Source organism: Accipiter gentilis, chromosome 8, assembly GCF_929443795.1.
Source record: "Accipiter gentilis chromosome 8, bAccGen1.1, whole genome shotgun sequence".
NCBI lineage: Eukaryota > Metazoa > Chordata > Aves > Accipitriformes > Accipitridae > Astur > Astur gentilis.
The window spans coordinates 36,969,912-36,989,535 of record NC_064887.1 but is presented as its reverse complement, the minus strand read 5'-3'; the positions used below and the strand labels follow the sequence as shown (position 1 = coordinate 36,989,535).

Genomic DNA, 19,624 nt, shown 5'->3' with positions numbered 1-19,624 from the left:
CAAGACTTTGGACCACCCAGGGTTTCTAGCAGGCAGCTAAAACACAAGCCTCTAAACAAGGGGCTGGACTTCTCCTCCCACAGTCATTAAAAGTAATTTCCCCAGCCTAAAGAGAAGCTCTGCTAAATTAGAAATGTGGTACGTACATTGGGAGCATGCAGAACCACTTATTGCTTCCACTTGATGACTTTCCAGCAGCAGCACTAGATTAAATGGGTTACCTGCTCCGTCATCCCCACACTCTGCCTGCACAAGCATTAGGACCATCATGCAGCAAAGCACAGCAGAGAATTCATCCAACTGAAACAACCCACTTCCTCACCTCTACTCCCTAAATCCTGCCCTGGTCCACTTTACCATGTGAACTCTCAAATGCTTGCACTGGCACAAGGCAAAAGGTGCTGGCAAGCAGCAGCCTAAGCAGGTAGGTTATAAAGAGCCACCAGACACATCAGCCTCAGTGGAGCTGGTAAAAGCTAGCTATAACCTTACCTACAGAGTGTCAGGACAGTACACACAGCTCCATGCACATCTGAAAAAGAGCCCTTCAGTGAGAGAGCTACTGGAGCTTTGCTGTAACAGGCAGAGGACTGGTAAATGCTTGTGTCTTACACCCACAACTATCCGCTGCACAGATGGAATGGTAAAAAGGTAGAGAGGCCTGATGCTGGCTCCCCACAGCCGGGAAATGGATACTACATTTGCTCTGCTGAGAATGGTAATGTCCCTGTCCCCGTTACGAACCACTGAGTTCACATGGTTGAGGCAGCAGTGAAATCAGGACACACGTGACAAGGTGAAATAAAGACTGCACGCGTATCTGATGAGCTAGAAAGTTTGCAGAATTGTCTTGAGATTAGACCCCATGTTACAGACACCCATTTTCAGAACAGCCCCTCCAGAGGCAGTCAAATCTAGCTCTGGCACAGCCTCCAGCTGAAGAGTGCTTTCCCTGAAGAAACTCAAGACTGAGTGACCTCAAACGATCCTGCTATATTTGTAAAAACGTGTGCAAGGAGATGTCCTCCAACAGCCCTATGACTTTCATGGGCTTAGGAAAGGCAGAGCACGTCTTGTCAAGGTTCCAGCCTGAACAGGGTTAAGTGTTATGCTGCCAGACCAGCTCCCTAAAAGACAAGAGAAAGGAATCAACATCTCCAGCATGGAAAATGGGGCTGTTCTAGACCCACAATCCCAGACTCAAATGCATCCAAGGAGAAGCCATGCCTTCAGCAGGTCCAACAGAACCTCACGAGCTATTCATGGACTAACATTTCAAGCCGGTACAAAGCTCCCTGGACTCTCACTTATTCGGTTTCAGGACGCACTGCAAAAATGCTAGGTGGACAGCAGACTCTCTGCAGTAGAAAGAAGGCTGTACTCCTCTGTGGCTGGCCCTCAGCAGCTATGAAACCCCATGGTGCACCGGTTGGAAAAAGTTGCCTACAATATAGAAAGGAAGGCTGACTGGGAATGGCCTCAGACATCCTAACTGTGAAACTGCACCTGTACATAAATTAATAGGAGACCACACTGGTGCGTGAAAGAGCAGCACTGTCCACCTCGCTGTGTGTTCCCACTTCTGATCTAAGGCACTTGCTAGTGCCTTTTTTTTTTTTTATTTTCCCTGCTGCAATAGGATGAAGCAGGTGGGCTGAGCACTGCAAATTGTTTCTCATTCCAGAAGAAGCAGTATGTCTGTGCAGGTTCCTTTCATGGTACACCCTGGTAAGCAGCTGCAAGAAAGGGAATTGCACTGGCATAAAAATCCTACAAGAGCTGTTACATGACAAGTCGCTGCCAAGCTACAATCTCTCTGCTTTAAGGAAAGTGCCCAACAGACCAACATGCGCCAAAGGCGCAGGCATCATCAGCTCCACACAGACAATGTGCCCCAGCCTTCACAGCTGTTCCCTCTAGCTGACGGCTGCTGCATGCTCCCGCAGAGGATAAGCCTAGCTGGCCGCAGCAGCATGTCACCAGCTTGCTGCAACAGCATGGTCACGGCACAGAGCAGTGCAGCTGGGGCCCTTGACAGAATTCCTCACTGCAACCCACCGCTGCAGAAGCCAGGACACGTTAGGGATCATTCACACAGGACACAGCAGATGAGATACTGGTGGACCTTTGCCTGGTTCTCAGAAGCTGGGGTATATCTGCATTAACCATGTTCCTCAGGCAGAGATTGTCCTCTCAGCAGAAAGGGGATACAGACTTATATAGACTATATATAGATAAGGCTTCCTAAGAATCTCTTGATGGGGGTTATTCTCTGCTCTATATCTAGATCTGGCCTAGTGCCTGTTGGGAAATACATATCAGACAAGTGTATGTGCAAACTGTAGCTCATTTTAGCCACTAATGAGAGCCCTGCACTAGAAACGCTTGAAACACAAACCAGAACGGCATTACAAGCACTGTGGCTTTCCCATGTCTCTCCATTTGCAGCCCTCCATGTGTTTCCCTGCAGAGGTGAAGATCCCTTTAGGAATCTCTCTCCTGCACATGACATTTACTTACCAGCAGCGAGGAGCACCTGCAAGCCCTCACACTACATTGGCTTTGTAGAAAAGTAAGAAGAGCAGGGAAGGATTTTGGAACAGTCAAGCTTAACAGAGCAAAGGGATCTGATGGAAGGAGACAGTGTCTTCGTTCAGATTTTTAAACAGCAAAATAAAGTATATTGCTGAGCAGTGAAAACATGTTTCACTTCACCCTGCACACAGCCACACACTTGATTCCCCAACTCCTTTACAGCCTCACACCTTCAAACTTCCACCTCTCCCCAGCACCAGCAACACACACTTAGAAAAATCAACCCTGGATCACCAGGTTTGTTCCTTTTTTCAATTTTTAGAACAGAAGAAACTACCTCCCCAGGGCCCAGGAGGACCTGCAAGCTATGCAGGTTTTGGTAAAACACCAGTGTTCCCTCTTCCCTACTCCCTTCCACTTACCTCCTACAAGCTTCAGAGCACCTGACGGCCAAAAAGATGAATGAGCAGCAAAGGGGAATTGGTTTATCTTTAGACCAAACCAGAGCATCTGAGGAGGTCCCACACATCTTGGAGCACTGGGGAAAATGTGGCTAAACTACGATTTCCCAGCAACAGCAAAGTGATCACATTTATTTACTTTACCCCAATACATTTTGGATGAGTCACTGCAGGAAACAGGAGGAGCTGATCAAAACCTTCCAGTGTCCATGTGCTGCTCCCTGCCCAAATGACACACACCATCCTTGGGGGCATTTCCCAGCACATTCAAAGATCTATGAGATGGTTAACTCTCCAAACCAGCACAGAGGTTATGGATGTGGAGCACATTGCTGCACAACATCAAAGTTGATGTTTTATGCTAATCTGCCTGCTTACAGGAGAACAAATGCTATTTTCCTTGACAACTCTTCTGAAATAAGATCTAAGCAATCATTCAGATTTCAAACTCTTTTGAAATATCAGTAAAACAAACACTCTTACTTTCAGTGCAAGAACTCCAAAGAACAGCCACTCAGGCAGTTCAGGCAGACAGCTACTTCAACAAAGCACGCAGCCTCCAGGAGCTGCACCCAAAACACAGGTGCTGCAAAGGTGCAGCAGCCACCATGCACTGTCCCAAGCCAGGCAAGCAACAGCACACTTTGTGGCTTGCAGACCCCAGCTCTAGTTTAGATGCATGAGAGCCTCCACCAAGCAAACTTCACAGCATACAAGGTGCTCTGATTTTTATTTTTGCTGCACACTTTAAAAATTAGATTGCCTTCTCACTGGAGCAGGGGAGGTCCAACACTGGCATTTGAGCTCCTGATAAAAAGTAGTTATTGCCCTGCCAAAAACTGCACTTCAAGCCAGACTGGCCTGCAGACTCACAGATGCTAGATGAGAAGGAATGAGCAGGCCACCTCAGAAGTAAGGCACAGCTCATGACAAGTGACACAGCCAAGCAAAGCGCTACAAGAAATGCTGAAGTAGTTCTAGAGGAGGAAAAGGGTTCCAGACTCCAGTACTCATCAAGAAGGCCCACACATCTAGTTTTCCAAACACAAAGAGCTCATCTCCTCCTCCTTTCCCCAGACTCGGGCTCACCAGGTAGATCTGCAGACCCTCTACTACAGTTGCACTGACCCAAGGGCAGGGTCTACACATCCAGTAGTCATCAACAACCCTCATTTTTGAGGAATCCCTCCTCCAAGGCCACTGGCTGCTGCATGCCCGTCAGAGCTCTCCAGGCAATTAATTGTTTCAAACAAATGAGTGATTAGCAAGGATCCACTCTCTCCTTGTGAAGCTGGCTGCATGCCCTGCAAGCCTCCACATCACTGTACAGTACCATAATCCAATTAAATCTCACCATGAGAGGAGCTTCACGCTATCACATTCAATTAGGCAGTTAAGCCTCTTATCATCTGCACGTTAGGATCCATTCGGAATAAAACTCCCCCAGCACTGTTTGGGAGGTGGCATTCTTCTACCAAGGAAGGACATGCAGATGTCACATCTGGAGCCACAGGAGGACTATACTGGTTAGGAAATTCATATTGCTGGCTTATAGGGAGGTAGAAACACAGGAAAAATAAAATACAGTGACCAGTTCCTGCCCACTCACCGTTACACACTTTCTGAGGCTCCCCACTCCCCCTCGCCCTCCTGCTCCCTGACTTCCCAGGGAAATGGGGCAGTTCTGAAGGAGCATGAGGGGCTCAGAGGAATTTCACTCTCTTTAGTAAGTCAATGGAAAGGCGAAGACTAATGGAGGACCTGGCAATACAAAGTTGTTTGGCAGCCAGCCACCAATTCCATAGGAAATACCCTCCCTAGAAGGTCACCATAATGGTGGCAAAATTTGGCCCAAAAGAATCAGAAAAAGCTGCCAAGATGTGACGCAAATAAAGCCAGTGAGCAGGCCAGCTTCCTGCGCGAGGCCAAAACACGAAGTGCTCTTGGAAAAAGAAAGATTAAGGGTTGCAAGGAACATAATGGCCTCTTGTAACAGCCGAGTTGTTGCTTTTCTTTTCTTGGCAGAAAAGAGGGACGTTTTGTTGCTGGTTGATTAATCTATTATGCAAATCATTTCATCGTTAATTTGATACAGCCACAAGCTTGCCACCGAAATCACCCGCATGCTCAGAGCTGATGAAAGGTGGAGTTATCAACGGCTCCATTCAACAGAGCTTTTATTTCTTGGACAAAGCAGCTGCAGGGTCACCTCCCGCCATGCAGGGCTGAAGAAGCATGGGCCAGACCTGCCAGAGAACATGAGGGGAAGGTCTCTTTGGCAGCTTCACTTGGTGGAAGGCAAGGAAAGAGGCCCTTTGAAAGAGCAGCCCTTTCCTTCCACTCTCAACGCCCTTCTGCACTGGGCATGTGCAAAGCATCCAGATGAAAAGCACACACTATCCCATCCAGAGACCTTTCACTAACAGCTTCGAGATTTTAACACTTTTTCAGGACTGTTCTTGACATGCACAAGCTTCACCTTATGTCAGCTAAAAGACAACTCAAAATAGGTCTAACTGGAAGTTTGACTCCAACAAACCACTCAGCCTCTAGACAGAAATTTTTTTCCACTGAATACAAGAGTCCAAATTACATTCAGTAGTATCATACAAAGTGACAAACTTAGTAACTGCTGTGATAGGATTTACATGGGGAGCACAAGGGATCACTTGATCTTGCCTGAAGTAATGTTATTTTAGTCTTGATCCCTTCCACAAAGACTAAGGAGGAGAAATAGGATCTCCTAGCCCTAAGAATAAAGGGGTTGGTGTTGGCCACTGTGCTTTACCCCAAGCATTTCATCTCTATTGCTCAGTTGTGGATGCTTTTCTTCATGCATCTCATATTCAGCATTGGCTTAGTGATATTTTTTTTTTAAAGCCTATCCTGTGCGCTCATTTGTATTCAATTTCCTTCATTGGTAAAATGTTAGGCATTCCATGCTATTCAAACAAAGTCAAAACAAAGCCTCCAAATAAGCACTTCTGAAACGTACCTAGTCATCTGAGTAATTAGACATTTTCCTAGTTCCAAATGTACCGAAAATCTACAGTCAGCTCCCAATGCACGTGCCAGCAGTTATCCTAACAAACAAAAGTTCTCTCCTAAATGTTAGCATACCATTAGATCAGGAGGTTAAGATACATTTAACTTAACATCTCTCCCTACATGAATTAATCAGCATTTTTAATTATGTAGCATCACCTGATCATAATTATTACTCTAGCAAGTCATCCACCTTTTTCTGTTGACACAGCGCGTATCAACATTGCTCAAGCCAGGTCAGAACATTCTCTCACTGGCCAAGAGAAGTTCCCTTTCCCAGTGTAGGCATGCGTCCTTTGTACCAAGGGGCAAAGCCTCCCCCTTCCAAGTGCGTTTGCAGCTAAACCTCACAGAGAACAGCCAGCCATGGACATCACACAGGTCACAACCCCCTCAGGACTCAGCTGGGAGAGGGAATTAACACCACATAGGGGTGCAAACATGCTGATTGCTGGAGTGGCTCCATGCCCCAGCAGTCCTCACGGTATCCCTCCTGGTCACACATCCCTGCTGTTACCTTTACACGCTTGCAGAACCCTCTGCAAACCACTGCGACTCATTATTCTACAGGAACCCAACAGGGAGACAGACCAGTGAAAGATGGGAGCTGGCACAGGGAGAGGAGCACACAGCCCGAGGCATGAACAAATTGTTAGGATCCACTCAGCTGCTGTGAATCTGCAGCCTCACCCCAATCAGTTTCCATTGCCCCTGGGGATGTCCGCACCAGGGCTAGTGTGAAAGTCCACGTGCTTTGAGGCCATCCCGCAGCATGCTGAGCAATAACACCTCTGCACCAGCAACCTCTTGTTTGAGTCCAGGGGATGCACATGGATTTCCTTCATGTTTCCTCATCCAGCAGGCAAGCTACAGAGGTGCGCTGACATGAGAAATGGTCAGGCAGTGCCTGGTAAACAACCTCAGATCTCCAGCACTGTCTTTTCCCAGGTCTGTGCCACAGGCTTCCTTCATATCTCCAAGGGATACCAAGTCACCCCTGCTCCATGTGCAGTTTGGTTTCAATACACTCAACCTCACTTTACCATTCAAAGCTTAGCAGGAACTTTCTCAAGTATGTGACAATTAAGGCAGTAGCCTAAAACAAAACCTATTCTGAATGCAAGCACCAACCCTTGCCTTCTCTTGCTCCAGCAGACCCCCTTCCAACAAAACTTTCCCCTCAAGACCACTCTTCCTGTAGACAGCCTGCCCATGGTGCCATCTCCTCGCGAGGTTCTTTCAAGATGGGACGGTACTGCATCCTGCCATTCACACCCACAGCTTCATCAACAGACTGGAAAGAAAAACACCAACAAAATCCACAGAATAATTCTTATTTTTCAGTGTGAGGAAACTGAGAGAGAAAGTGTTGATTCTCTCATAGCCATGCAGCAAGAAGATCACACTCAGTTTTTACAGGTAGTAGGGAGAACTTTGCGTATAATGTAACCTTCCTCAAAGGAAAATATTTCAATGCACAGAAGAAAGAAACAGCAGAAAAAGGTAGGCATCTCTCCCTTCTGGTATGTAGCGGTTACACCCAGATAGTGAGACAGTTTGAGTCACATTTCTGGGATGACTAAAAGAAAGTACTTGCATTTCAGAAGCACTATAGTCAAAACCCCCAGGAGCTACATGTGCTCAAGAAAGAAATCAGAAAATCATTTCTGTGAATGGCAGAGGAGAAAGGCAAACCAGTGCAAAACACCACCTAACCTTGTGTTTCACTCAAAACACACAATTGCAGAACAACACTATGACTCTTCACTATTATTCTCCCTTAAATTTAGACACAGCCTTTTCACACAAGGAAACTCCATGGATGCACCAAGGCAGTCTTCCAGATTTTACTGACACCCCACCCAAGCTGAATGGGTTTTCAGTACATCACCCGCCAAAGAAGAGTGCGTGGAAGAGCAGTGCTTTAGAGATCTCCCTCCTACAGTCCAGTTCTCAGCCATCATCTGGGAAGCATACACCACAGCCACATGAGGCCCTCCACCTCAACACCCACCCACACAATTTCGGGCAATGCAAGCACAGGCTGCTCCAGGCACTGCTTCCTCCCAGCCCCTCCTGCTCCAGCTTACTGTAGGAGAAACGGTTTAGGAATGGGGTAAGATTTATTGTACCAAAAAGAAAAGGGAAGGAAGCAATGCTCCCTCCCCAGACACATGCCCCTCTCCCACGAATCCTCTGACTTTCTGCCAAGTTCAAGCTTCTTCTCAACTAGGAAGGCCTATCCTGTCAACAGAAACCCAGAGGGGAACTTGTAACTGGTAGAAATCTCAGAAGACACCAAGGCTTTTCCACAGCACTTGACCACACACTAAGGCCCACTCTCCTCCACATCCTCCTTTCATGTCCCAACAGATGTCTGCTTGAACAACAAGCTCATTTTGAAAATTGTTTCCCCTGCAGAACGGTTTTCATCCCAGTCTCTCTCGCTTTAACACAAAGAATCTTAAATGCTGTTGTGCCACAGGAAAAATCATTACAACAGGAACTTAAAATACAGAGGCAGTAATATAACCTAAAAGTTTTCAAACCCCTGCCTTCTCTGACAGAGAGGTTTGTTGCAAAGACTGTAATGAAATGCAAAGCATGGATCCAATGTAGCATCACAAGACATGATGTTAAATTATTAGAAACAACAGAATTGAGTGTCCAGGCTCTGCCCCCCCCACTGCTGCTAAAGAATTGTTTGCCCAGCACATGCAGCATAGCACACACCTCACCATGCAATCAGACTAAAATCACTGCAGAAGCTGCAACCTCAGCTGCTCCCGACTTCACTTCAGATTAACAAAAAAAACACTTGGCACCCACAGCTACAACTGCAGACCTGCCATACGCTGCACCCCGTACGCAGCCCTTGCACGCTTGCCGAGCCCATGTGGGGCAGTCCAGGTCCAGCAGGGCTGTGGAAAGACCTGCTCAGTCAGTCAGCAGCGGCCGGATTGCGGCAGCTGGTTGTCAGCTTATCCCCCCCGGGCTCTAGGAGAAAAGGGCATCCAGGAACAGCAAGCAAAAGCGATGGCACCGACAGGGCTGAAACCAGAGGGACCCACCGCCACACACAAACTCCCTCATGCAAAAGCTATGTTCCTAGAAGGTCCTAACTGCCCCAACTCTCTCACTGATGCCTCAGGCCCCAGGGCATGCAATCTGAGCACTTTCACCAGCCCCTGCTTCACAGCTTGCTTCAGTGACTCCAAAATTTCCCCCTCAAGCCCCAGTTCTACCCCACCTGCCCAGATACCCACACGTCCTTTGCATCACCCAGATTCCTCCTGGCCCCTCGACCAGCTGCCTGCAATCTGGTGCCCACCTGCCCAATGCAATTCAAGCACCCAGGATCCACCCTAAATGCCAAGTCCTGTGCAGATGCATCCCCACCCCCTACTATATCAAGGCAAGGCCAGTGTCCTTACACTGCATTTTCCGGTCATCTACAGATTTGCAAACAGTAAGCTATGTTGTGAGCTTGTTTTCAGATCTGCAAGTATCAGCATAAATGATAATGCAGAACTAAAAGTCCTTGACAGCGACGGACATTTCTTTTTTATTTCAGTTTAACGAGCACTAGGTTGGATGAGCTGGAAACCCAACCATCTTCCTGAGGTCAAGGGTGCAATGGAGAGAACAGGTTTCAAAATGACATTACAAGAAGGCCTTCGAGTCCTCTGTACACCACCAGGGTTGATGCAAACTGCACTGGAATCAAGTGCAAAAAACCAAAAGTGCACCAACTGTTCTCCAGCTCCTCCTACACAGGCAACTCCTTCTGCAGCAGAGGGACTCCTTGAAGATGGGCGCATTCCCCTTGGTGCTACTCCCCTTCCAAGACCTCCCACTGCAGAGAAGAAAGGCTAAACAAGACACAAGCACAGAAAGTTGCTGCCCAACAGATACCAAGGCACTGTCAGCACAGATAAGCTATTATAAACCAAGATCATCTGCAATTGCAGGACTCAGGTTTTCTTCTACCCCATGCTATATCTTCCTGCTCACGATGTCAAAGCACTATGACTGTGGGTAATGTTTAAGCTAAGATAGTTACTAGTCCCATGAGCAAGCTGCTAGCCCTGCAAGACAGGGGCCACTGCCATCAAGTCCAGCCTGCTATCTGGACAGCACAGAAGACAGTGGGATTTGGGGGGGTTGCAAAGCTTGCAAAGCTTTACATTCCTGTGAGGTCAGCCTGATGACTCTGTTCCCTTTTTGCTCACTTGCTGTGTCCCCATTAAAAAAAAAAAAAAAAAAAAGAGAGAGAGAGAAAGAGGAGCGCTTCAAAGATTCATCTTCGGCACGTTTAAATCCTCAAAGGCATTCTGTTAAAGCCAGACTTGAAAAGCACAAATTTTATAAAAACTAAAAGGGATCCCTCCCATGCGGGCTAAAAAAAGCGCAGGCAGGGATCACATCTGCGTGTTTATACACACACAACAGCGGCAGGGAAAGATTCGAGACTGGGAGCAGGTGAAAAACTAACAGAAGAAAAACTGATGCCCACCTCGAAGCAACTGACATGGGGCATTTACCAGGCAAAGCTCCCATTAACAGGACACCCCACACAGGATAATGGGGCATGGGGAGCACAACCCGGTCTCAGAAGGAGCTGGACACCCAAAACCCACCCACCAACACACCCACCACACCAGATTTTTAGGGGGGGCAATCAAACGCGGGGGGGGGCGGGGGGGGCATAGTATGACCCCCTCACAGACCTGGTGGAGAGGGAAGCACCCCCCCACCTTTTTAGGGTCGGGGGATCCTTGCATCCCCACCCCCACCCCAAAACCCACTGAAGGGGTAGGGGGAACCCAGCCCACCGCTGTGGCAATGGTGAGGGGTGGGACACCCCGAAGGGGAGGGAAGAGACCCTGAAACGGAGGGAAGGACCGCAAAGCTGAGGGGAAAGGGGGACTGAGGGAGCAGCCCCCGGGGCCTCGCGGCTGGGCGCGGGTCGGAGGCCCGCGCCCAGCCGCGAGGCCCCGGGGACTGCCCGCTTGAGAGGAAGGGTCCACCCGCCGTTACCTGGGGACGCAGCTCGGGCTGGAACCGTCGATCTCCCAGGTGGCGAAAAGGTTCATAGGCACGGGCCGCCCCAGGGCCCCGGCACCGCCCGGGAAGCTGAGGCGGCTCCGTTCTGCCGCCGCCGCCATGGCTGCTGGCCTGGCGCGCGCCCACCGGGCCGCCGCCGCCGCCGCCGCCTGCGCCGCCGCCCCTCCCCGGCGGGGGGGGCGTCACGTGTGAGGGGGCGGGGCCCGATGGGGCGGGGCTAAATCACGGTGGGGGGCTCGGTGGGGCGGAGCCACGGGATAGGGATGCGATTAGGGCGGGGCTAAACCAGAGGGGCGTGGCTTTGTCGGTGGGCGGTGCTCCGGTGCAGGGGGCGTGTCTGCGATGAGGGGGCGTGGCCAGAAGGGGGTGTGGCTGCGCCCGGGTCTGCTGTGCTTCCCTCTCCCTCTCCCGCTGAGGCCCCTTAGTGGCGGGGTCGTGTTACCGCCCGGGCGGTTTCCTGGCGCGCGGCCGGAAGTGCCCGTGCTGCTGGCGGCGGTGGGACCGGATGTTGCAGCAGCAGTTTCCGGCCAGCTCCGTGGCAGGGGCAGGCGGCGAGTGCGGGTCTGAGCGGCGGGTGGGCCGCAGCGGGGCCGCGGAGATGGTGCTGCTCACGATGATCGCCCGCGTGGCGGACGGGCTCCCGCTGGCCGCCTCCATGCAGGAGGACGAGCAGGTGGGACCGTTCGTGGGCGGGGGGCGCGGGCGGGGGGCCCGCCTCGGCGTGTCGGTGAGGAGCGGGCGGGGACCCGGCCTAGCCCGACCCTCGCAGCCCCCTCTCACTAGTTGAGCGCAAGCATTTCCCGCCCAGCGGTTTCGGGTGGGAGGTGGAGAGACGTCTCCGTGCTGCTGGGGGCAGCTGCTTCTCCTCGGGCTGAGCCTGGCTCCCCCCCACCCCCTCCCGGGGCCCCCCCGCCTGAGAGCGGGTGGTTTTTCTCCCGTAGTAGCCGCCCCCAACCACCTGTCCTCCCTTCTCAGTCAGGCCGCGATCTACAGCAGTACCAGAGTCAAGCGAAGCAGCTCTTCCGCAAGCTGAACGAGCAGTCCCCCACGAGATGTACTCTTGAAGCGGGAGCCATGGCTTTCCAGTAAGTATCTGTAGGCATGATGGGGGAACAGGCTTCTGCTGCCATGGAAATAAGTGAAGGCACTTCTGTGTCAGGGTGAGGATTTGTTAGAAATTGGGCTGCCTGAGAGAGGGTGAGTTATTGAACTATCTGCCCTGCTAGCTGAAGTGTAATAGCTGCTCGGAGTGGAGAGCATGTGAGTTTTTACTTCTTGGTACACTGCTGTCTGGCGCTTGTTTTTCAGCCAGGTTCATAGTTCTGCCTTTGCTGAAAACAGTGTAGGGTCTGTTCCCTTTAAGGCTTTTCTGTTTGTTTGCACCCTCTAAGATACTTTCAGTGTGTTTTCTGTGTGTCCTGTGTCTTGTCTTTTTACAAAAGTGATGTTCTTGGTAAAAGCAGTTTGGCGGTACCACTGCGAGCTCCTCTTGCTCAAGATTTCCCTCTCTGAATATCCCATGAGGGTGTGTCTTTTCATGCATTAGCTTCATGTGTTAGAAGCACATGGAGCATCTAATTTTTTTAATATTATTATTTCCTTAATATCTGACAAACTTTTTTCTCTCATCTGGTAGATTCAGTCTTATTTTTGCCAAATGTGTTGGGTGTATTTAATTAATTTCCTAAACTGTTTGGAAACTGTCAGCTTAAAAGCACTTTTGGCTTTCTCCGGCAGTACGCTAACAAGGGAACTTGAATATAAAATAATGAAAACTTACAGAGAATGTGGGTCACACATCCTTACTCCCTAATCAATAGCAAGGGAACTGGAAAGGCAAGTAAACAGAGGAAGAGGCGACAGTCAGTGAAGGGCAGGAGAGCAAGATTATGTTTGAGAAAGGAAATGCTTCTTTACATGGCATGTAATTATCTAGCAGAATAATCCTTGAGAATTTAGTTAAGCCCAAGATCTTGTCAAGAATCAGAAATATGCTATTAGCAGAAAAAATTGTTAGAAGTCTCTGAGATCAGGTGCCACTTGAGATCACCAGGGCAGAGTTGTGCAGTTTTGCCAGCCATGCACCAAAGTTTCCCATGCTTGGCACTAGTTCTGCTGCACTGCCAGCAGCAGGATCCCTCTCAATTCCCCAGCCCTGGTGACTGGGTGTGCATTTATGTCTGGGTGAGTGGCTGACAGCCTCTGAATGCAGGGCAAGGTTGGCTTTAGGTCTCTGTTTCTATAACAAGGGCCCTTTAGCAAATCTCCTGCCCTGTGCCTTTCTTCAGAGATTCAGTGACATGAAAAGACAGGAACAGGAGTTTTTTGGAAGGGCAATCTTTGGCAAAAGCCATGACGTTTTGAGGACAACTTTTCTTGTGGTTGTCTTACATCAACTGCGACAAGATTTTTTTTTTTAATCCTTTTTCTTTTGGCTTCTGGTTGCCTTTGATAGGGAGTTATAGTGGTCAGAGGATAGCCCTGATTAAAATAGACTGGCCATCCCTATCTACTGTTGTGTTTGGGTGTTGTTGCCAGAGTTAACTGCAAAGGGCTGCACTGTATTGTCTTCCTTCTAGAAGTTAAAACTTTCTAGAATTTAAAAACTCTGGGTTTAAATGTTTCCATGGCACTACAGGGGTGTAACTCCACTGGCAGTGAAGCCTTGAGAAAGAGTCTGTGTAGATCCTGTGGGAAAGAGTCTGTGTAGATCATAGTAAATCCCTTCTTGTCTTGCTTCCATGATGCAAGCAGAGCGACGTCTGGGAAGGCTGTGCCACTTACAGTGCCCAGGAAATCAAAGGCTCTTAATGGTGGCTGTCATGTCACTGGTTCTGACAAGGCGGGAGGACTTGAGCAAGCTCATGTTTTGACAGCTGTCTTGAATCAGACAGGTTACCTGGCTGTCAGATGAGCAGGAAAAAGGAGTGTTTCTCCTGCGTTGAGTTAGTTAGGTTAGACAAGTTCCACAGGCAATTGACAGCTGCTTTAAAGCACTCAACTGCTGCCTCCTTTAAGATGGGACATTAAGGCAGGACCTATATGAAAAGAATACTTTCAGATCAGAAAACCTCCTGAGATAACAGTACAGGAAGGGGAGGAAATCAGGGAGTTTGCGATTTAGTGTAAAATAATGCTGACTGATGGCCATGCTGTTCATTAACGCAGCACACCATTTTTTTCTGCCAAATCAGAGCTCTGACTGCTGAGGGCAGCACAAACCAGGGTAGAGCATTTTGTGGAATGACAGTTACAAGTGTGGCTACGGATAGTGCTGAACATTTTTAGCTTGATCAATTCAGAGAAGAGCCTAGTCTTGCTGAAATGTGAAGCTTAAACTATGACCACTGAGATAATTTCTGTCAAATATAATATTTAGACTTTGGCTCCAAAAGCTGTGTCACCCATTCAGCTACAGCACTCGGTGTACATGGCTGTGCAGGTACAGAAACACTGATGGAGTCTGCTGTGCTGTCAGTCAGTAGTTGACCTTTGGCTGATGAATGGCTGAAGTGGTTCTTACCTGTCATGTTGAAAACAACCCTTGGCCTTTGCCACTGTTACCAGGATAAAGCTTTTCTTTCTCAAAATAATCCAAGGTAATTATAAGAAACCTACTGGCTGTACTCCGTGTGCAGAAATCCAGAGTACAGAAGTTTTCCTTATGTCAACATGAGTTTTCCTTATTTGAAAAGATTTTTTTTTTCAAGTCTTTCTGTTCATGACAGTAGATAAATCAAGCCCTGGGTGATGATTTGTAGCAACTCCAAGCTGTCAAGCAGGTTTCCAAGGGTAAGGGAAGAACAGAGGCATGAGGTACTACTGTAGGATTAGTCTTACACACTGATGCAGTCCAAGCTGAGGGACATAAAAAAGAATAAAAGCATGGGCTCATGGGGGCACACTTGTGGAATGGATTATAGTAACTGGTGTTTCTTGCTTCTGGTTGGGATGGGTCGGTTGTTGTTTGAAGGCTGGTGGAATTTGCACACAGGCCATATAGAGGCAGGAGAAATGGATATTCCTGAGCTCAGAAACAGTTGAGGATGGTTAATTCAAAGCCCTTGGACCTGTTGGGGCTATCTGGAAAAACAGTGTGAGGGAGAAGTTGTCTTGTAAGCCTGATGCAGCTATTAACAAAATTTTAAGCTACTTATTTAACTACAGTGCCCTCGTGACTGGGTCAATTCTTTAATACACTGTTAATCTTTATGCTAACTAGACTGCTACATAATGGTATTATGCAGAAAGTCAAAGGAAGGTAACATAAAAGTAGCATTTAAATTCTACCCTGAATAATACAGATAAGCATTCAAAAGTGTATGCAGGGCTATCTATTGTCTCCACTCTCTTGGTTTTGGTGGGAATATTGTTGTCTTTATTTTTCTATTGGCTAAACGAGGAAGAAAATGTAGTTGGGAATGTGCAGCAGCAGACAGTTGTAGCGAAGCCTAAATCTCAAGATTGGTTCTATCTTATCCCTTATTTCAGTATGCTTTTTAGCTGAATTATAATGAAGGGCCCTTCTCAGTGCTGATGGAGGCACTGGAGCTCACACTGAAACAAGGTCAGCACTAAACCTCTGTGAACAACTAATAATTAGATGTAATGGGGATGGGGCAGTGGGAGGAGAAGAGAACCTCTCTGCGCATTCAGCTGCAGAACAAACCAAGCAGTGTTGCACAGCAATAGCAGATCCTGTTCCAACGTACATTTTGGAGCGCCTCACGTTGCAGCCGAAGAGCTGGTAGCACAGTCATCCTTACCCATGGCAAAGCTGTAGGGGAAGTCACCAGAACCCATTTAGCACCAATATTTTTCCCCAGCTGCATTTCGGATCATGCATGTGGGTAGCGAAACCCCACCAACAGCCTGGTGTTGGCAGGGAAGGGGATAGCTAGCCCTCCAAAATGGAAAGCAGGAGCTGGCAGTCACTGGATGGTTTTTTTAGCATGCTGAAACCAAATTCTTGTGTGTCCCCTAATCTCAGGGCAGAGCTTCCCATTTGTGGGCCTCAGGTACGTGGCTGTGCTGCATTGTCTTAGAGCTGTGTTGGCCACCTTCCCCTTTACTCTGCTGGCAAACTTTCTTGTGCTTGCCTCCCTCTGACTATGGGAGGGAGGGTGTCCTCCCTTTTTTACTCCAAAATTATAACACTTCTGTTGCTGGTATTTTGTTAAGCTAATGATATTCACAGGGCAACTTTTGTTCTGGTAAAGTCAAAGTTCAGGGCTGTTGGCACAGGTGTAAGGTCTGGGGCTACAGGAAAATTTATTTTAGATAAAGGAAAAAATAAGCCATTACTTTGTAGAAAGGTTTACACCTGATCGAGATGTGGCAAGCTGGAAGTCCCTGTACCCAGTTCTCATTGCGTTATAGGATTAAAGGTATGCAGGGTGGTGTTTGATAGCATACATTCAAAATTGTTTGATTAATGCTCTGTTTGCTGTTCTTTTAGCTACATCATTGAGAAAGGAGTGTGTTACCTGGTCCTGTGTGAAGCTGCATTCCCCAAGAAACTGGCCTTTGCATATCTGGAAGACTTGCATTCAGAGTTTGATGAGCAGCATGGCAAGAAGGTGCCAACAGTCTCCAGGCCCTATTCCTTCATTGAATTTGGTGAGGTCCCTCTACTTGTGGCTAGTTAGGAAACTTCTTGCAGGGAGGGAGCAGCAGACACAGGATCCTCTCTAGCTTGGGCTATGGAATTGACAGTTCAGCCTCTTCTTGGCCCTAGAGAAATGGGTGTTTTAAGCAAGAGAATAGAGAAGTGGTAGGGAAATGGTAAATGTCCTTTGATTCAGATTTCCTGCTTTAAGTCTCTTGGCCTTGCTCCAGTGAATATTTACATGCAGTCTGCTGGCTGTCTCAGTAGTGCTCCCATTCCTTCAGCAGCCGGGCTGCTCTACGTTAGGTGAGATTACCTCTTGATAGCCCCTTCTTGTTCCAGATACCTACATACAGAAAACCAAGAAGCTCTACATTGATAGCCGGGCGAGGAGGAACCTGGGCTCCATCAACACAGAGCTGCAGGATGTGCAGAGGATTATGGTGGCCAACATTGAGGAAGTCTTACAGCGAGGAGAGGCACTTTCAGGTACAGGGAATAGCTGATACTTGTCATACGGTTCCTTGTCCCCTCAGTCAGCTGGCTGGGTAGAGCATAGTGGAGGGAAAGACTTGCTAATTCCTGAACGTCCTGAAAAAACAATGGACTCGGTGGGTGTTTCGATTGGATCAGTTGCATCCTAAAGCACCTGGCAGGTACTGGTGCTTATTTTGGTCAAGATCAGCATCTCACCAGTTTGAGTAGCTCTCATCCCAGCAGGATAAGCACTAGAGGAGTGCAGACAGGTACAGGGCCTGCTGCCGCGTGAAACTGCTGCGCTTCCAGCTGCTCCAGAGAAACTTGTTCAGTTAATGTAACATTTGGGGAACATCTGGTTGGGTTAATCTTGATTAACTTCTCTCCCCTTTCCCTTTAACAGCTCTGGATTCCAAGGCCAACAGCTTGTCCAGTTTGTCCAAGAAGTACCGTCAGGATGCAAAGTATCTGAACATGCGTTCCACTTACGCCAAACTTGCAGCAGTAGCTGTGTTTTTTATCATGTTGATCGTCTATGTGAGATTCTGGTGGCTGTGAGCCAGTTGCAGCCACAGAAGAGGGAAAGTCGGTAGCCTGGCAGGTGTATGTGTGCAGGACACTGTTCACGGGGGATGTGCATTAGAATCCACACAGGACCATCACCTTTATGGGAGTGTCCTGAAATTGTTAGGTGACACCTGACTACTACACCTCTTAGTGAAGCCTAACAATAGGTGTAAAGGCTTGTTGACTACAGGCTTTTCCTCTGAGGCAGTTTGCACTAGGGTACTGCAGAGTTTGGCCTCCCATGGTTCTGCCCCCCACCTCCCGGGGGCACGCTCTGGGAACAGTCAATCAGTGCGGTTTAGCATAATCACGTTGTACGTCCTCCTATTGAGTAGCTCTAGTGGGAACTGGACTCTAATGAACATTCCTTGTGTTGGCAATGTTTGCTTTTTTTAGAATCTGGGTCTGCAGTTATTTTTCTTTCTTTTCTTTTTTTTAAAGACAAGACTCCCCTGTTTGAAGGCAAATACTGCACTGTACATATAATAGCTTTCATCTCTGTCAGAATAGCTATTGTTGAGTTATCTGTGTCTGACACGTTGGCTTGTTACACTTTAAATTGCTTTAGGAAGAAATGGTTGTTAAATTATGCCTTAAAATACATTCTGTCTAGTACTAGGAGGGGCAATGAAAGGCTTCTATACTACCAATTCCTATAAAATTAAACTACACGTTTGTTAAGTGTCTACTTTCCCTCTCCTGACAGCTGTGTATGACAGTATGTTTCCGTGTGAACAGGGTGTGTAATTCAATGCTGTTGGAGCGGGCACAGTGCAAACTATGTCAGCACTCTGTATTTTTTTTCCCCTTCTATCTGCAGATTCACTACATTATTTCCTTCCTTTTCATAACTGTGCTTTCCTTCCAAAATGTGTCAAAACTGCCAGCATTTCATCTCTGGGATGCTTGTTTTCCTTCTCCCTCTTTCCCCCACCTAAACAACCAAAAAAACCCAAAACTCTGAATGTTGTGAAGAAAAAGCAGTGTTTCCTTAAAAAACACTTCAACTTTACATGAAGGATTCAAAAGGATAACTTAAAAACAGTGGAATCTGTTGGAAACACCACCTTTTTTTCATGTGGTCACCCTCTCCCTACCTCACTTGGGAAGTTGAAACTGTAGGTGAAGAAAAACTTGTTGTGGGGCAATAGTATATAGCTACTTCTCTCTTATGGGCCAATCTATAGACTTCCAGTGTAATGTAATTTTTTTAAATTTTTTTGTCCACCTGTGCTAAGAATAACATTTTACCAGTCAGCTTTTGTTTTTATTTTTAAAAAAAAAGAGAAAAAAGAAACTTCACAGCTCAGGCACTCTTCTGCACTCAAGTGTCTGCCACTTGGTAGGAAGCAGGCAGTGTCACAGAAGGAAGTTTCAGGACTCCCCGGCACCTTTTACAAGCACATAATCTTGTGTAGTTCTGGAAGTATAAGCTGTGACCTAGAAATGTTTCCTGCCACTGGTAGGGAACAGAGCTATTGTCCTAACTGGGAACACCCCAGCTTGGCGCTGTGTTGGACTGGCAGGGAAGCAGTTAGCACTCGTCCAATAAACCTAGCAAATCTGATCTGCCATGTAGTCTTAAAATCATCTGGTTTCTGCATGATGCCTCCAAGTGTTACTTTGTAGATTGCTTTATTATTATTATCATTATTTTTAATCCTTTTAAGTGGTGTCCCGAACAGGTGAATATCCCAGTGATGTAGGTCTTGGAATGTAGGTTCTGAAAGGTGAGCAGACACCAACCATATGTGGATTGTCGTGATTGGAGGGGAGTGATGCTTCTGCAGCAAAGGGCAGCTGGGTGAGCAGTTGCCTACTGCAGCCTGTGTCAGCAGTGAAATAAACGCTTCTGAAAAATCCA

The 19,624-nt window shown here is 47.8% G+C and overlaps 2 protein-coding genes across 14 annotated transcripts in view; one reads left to right on the top strand and one right to left on the bottom strand.

The window, feature by feature from the left end:
- PACS2 (phosphofurin acidic cluster sorting protein 2) overlaps window positions 1-11,284 on the bottom strand; it is an 84,449-nt gene extending 73,165 nt beyond the window's left edge. For 10 of the 13 annotated variants that reach the window (XM_049807834.1, XM_049807841.1, XM_049807835.1 and 7 more), the window contains exon 1: window positions 11,082-11,284. In XM_049807834.1, coding sequence (XP_049663791.1) covers window positions 11,082-11,209 — 128 coding nt within the window. In that variant the 5' untranslated portion in view covers window positions 11,210-11,284. Of the gene's footprint in view, window positions 1-146; window positions 196-6,731; window positions 6,751-9,307; window positions 9,334-11,081 lie in introns of those variants that run through there. The other 3 variants (XM_049807845.1, XM_049807846.1, XM_049807844.1) reach the window with 3 other exon arrangements.
- A 323-nt stretch (window positions 11,285-11,607) lies between these two features.
- Window positions 11,608-19,624, top strand: SEC22B (SEC22 homolog B, vesicle trafficking protein). Its single transcript, XM_049808680.1, has 5 exons — window positions 11,608-11,781; window positions 12,084-12,193; window positions 16,567-16,727; window positions 17,059-17,205; window positions 17,597-19,624. Exons 1-5 carry the CDS (start codon window positions 11,614-11,616, stop codon window positions 17,749-17,751), a joined length of 741 nt encoding a protein of 246 aa, XP_049664637.1. The 5' UTR covers window positions 11,608-11,613; the 3' UTR covers window positions 17,752-19,624.

Coding starts and splice junctions, on each gene's coding strand:
- SEC22B (XM_049808680.1), top strand. CDS start 11,614: ATGTTGCAGCAGCAGTTTCCGGCCAGCTCCGTGGCAGGGGCAGGCGGC. Junction 16,728..17,058: donor CTATTCCTTCATTGAATTTG/GTGAGGTCCCTC, acceptor TTCTTGTTCCAG/ATACCTACATACAGAAAACC. Junction 17,206..17,596: donor GCGAGGAGAGGCACTTTCAG/GTACAGGGAATA, acceptor TCCCTTTAACAG/CTCTGGATTCCAAGGCCAAC.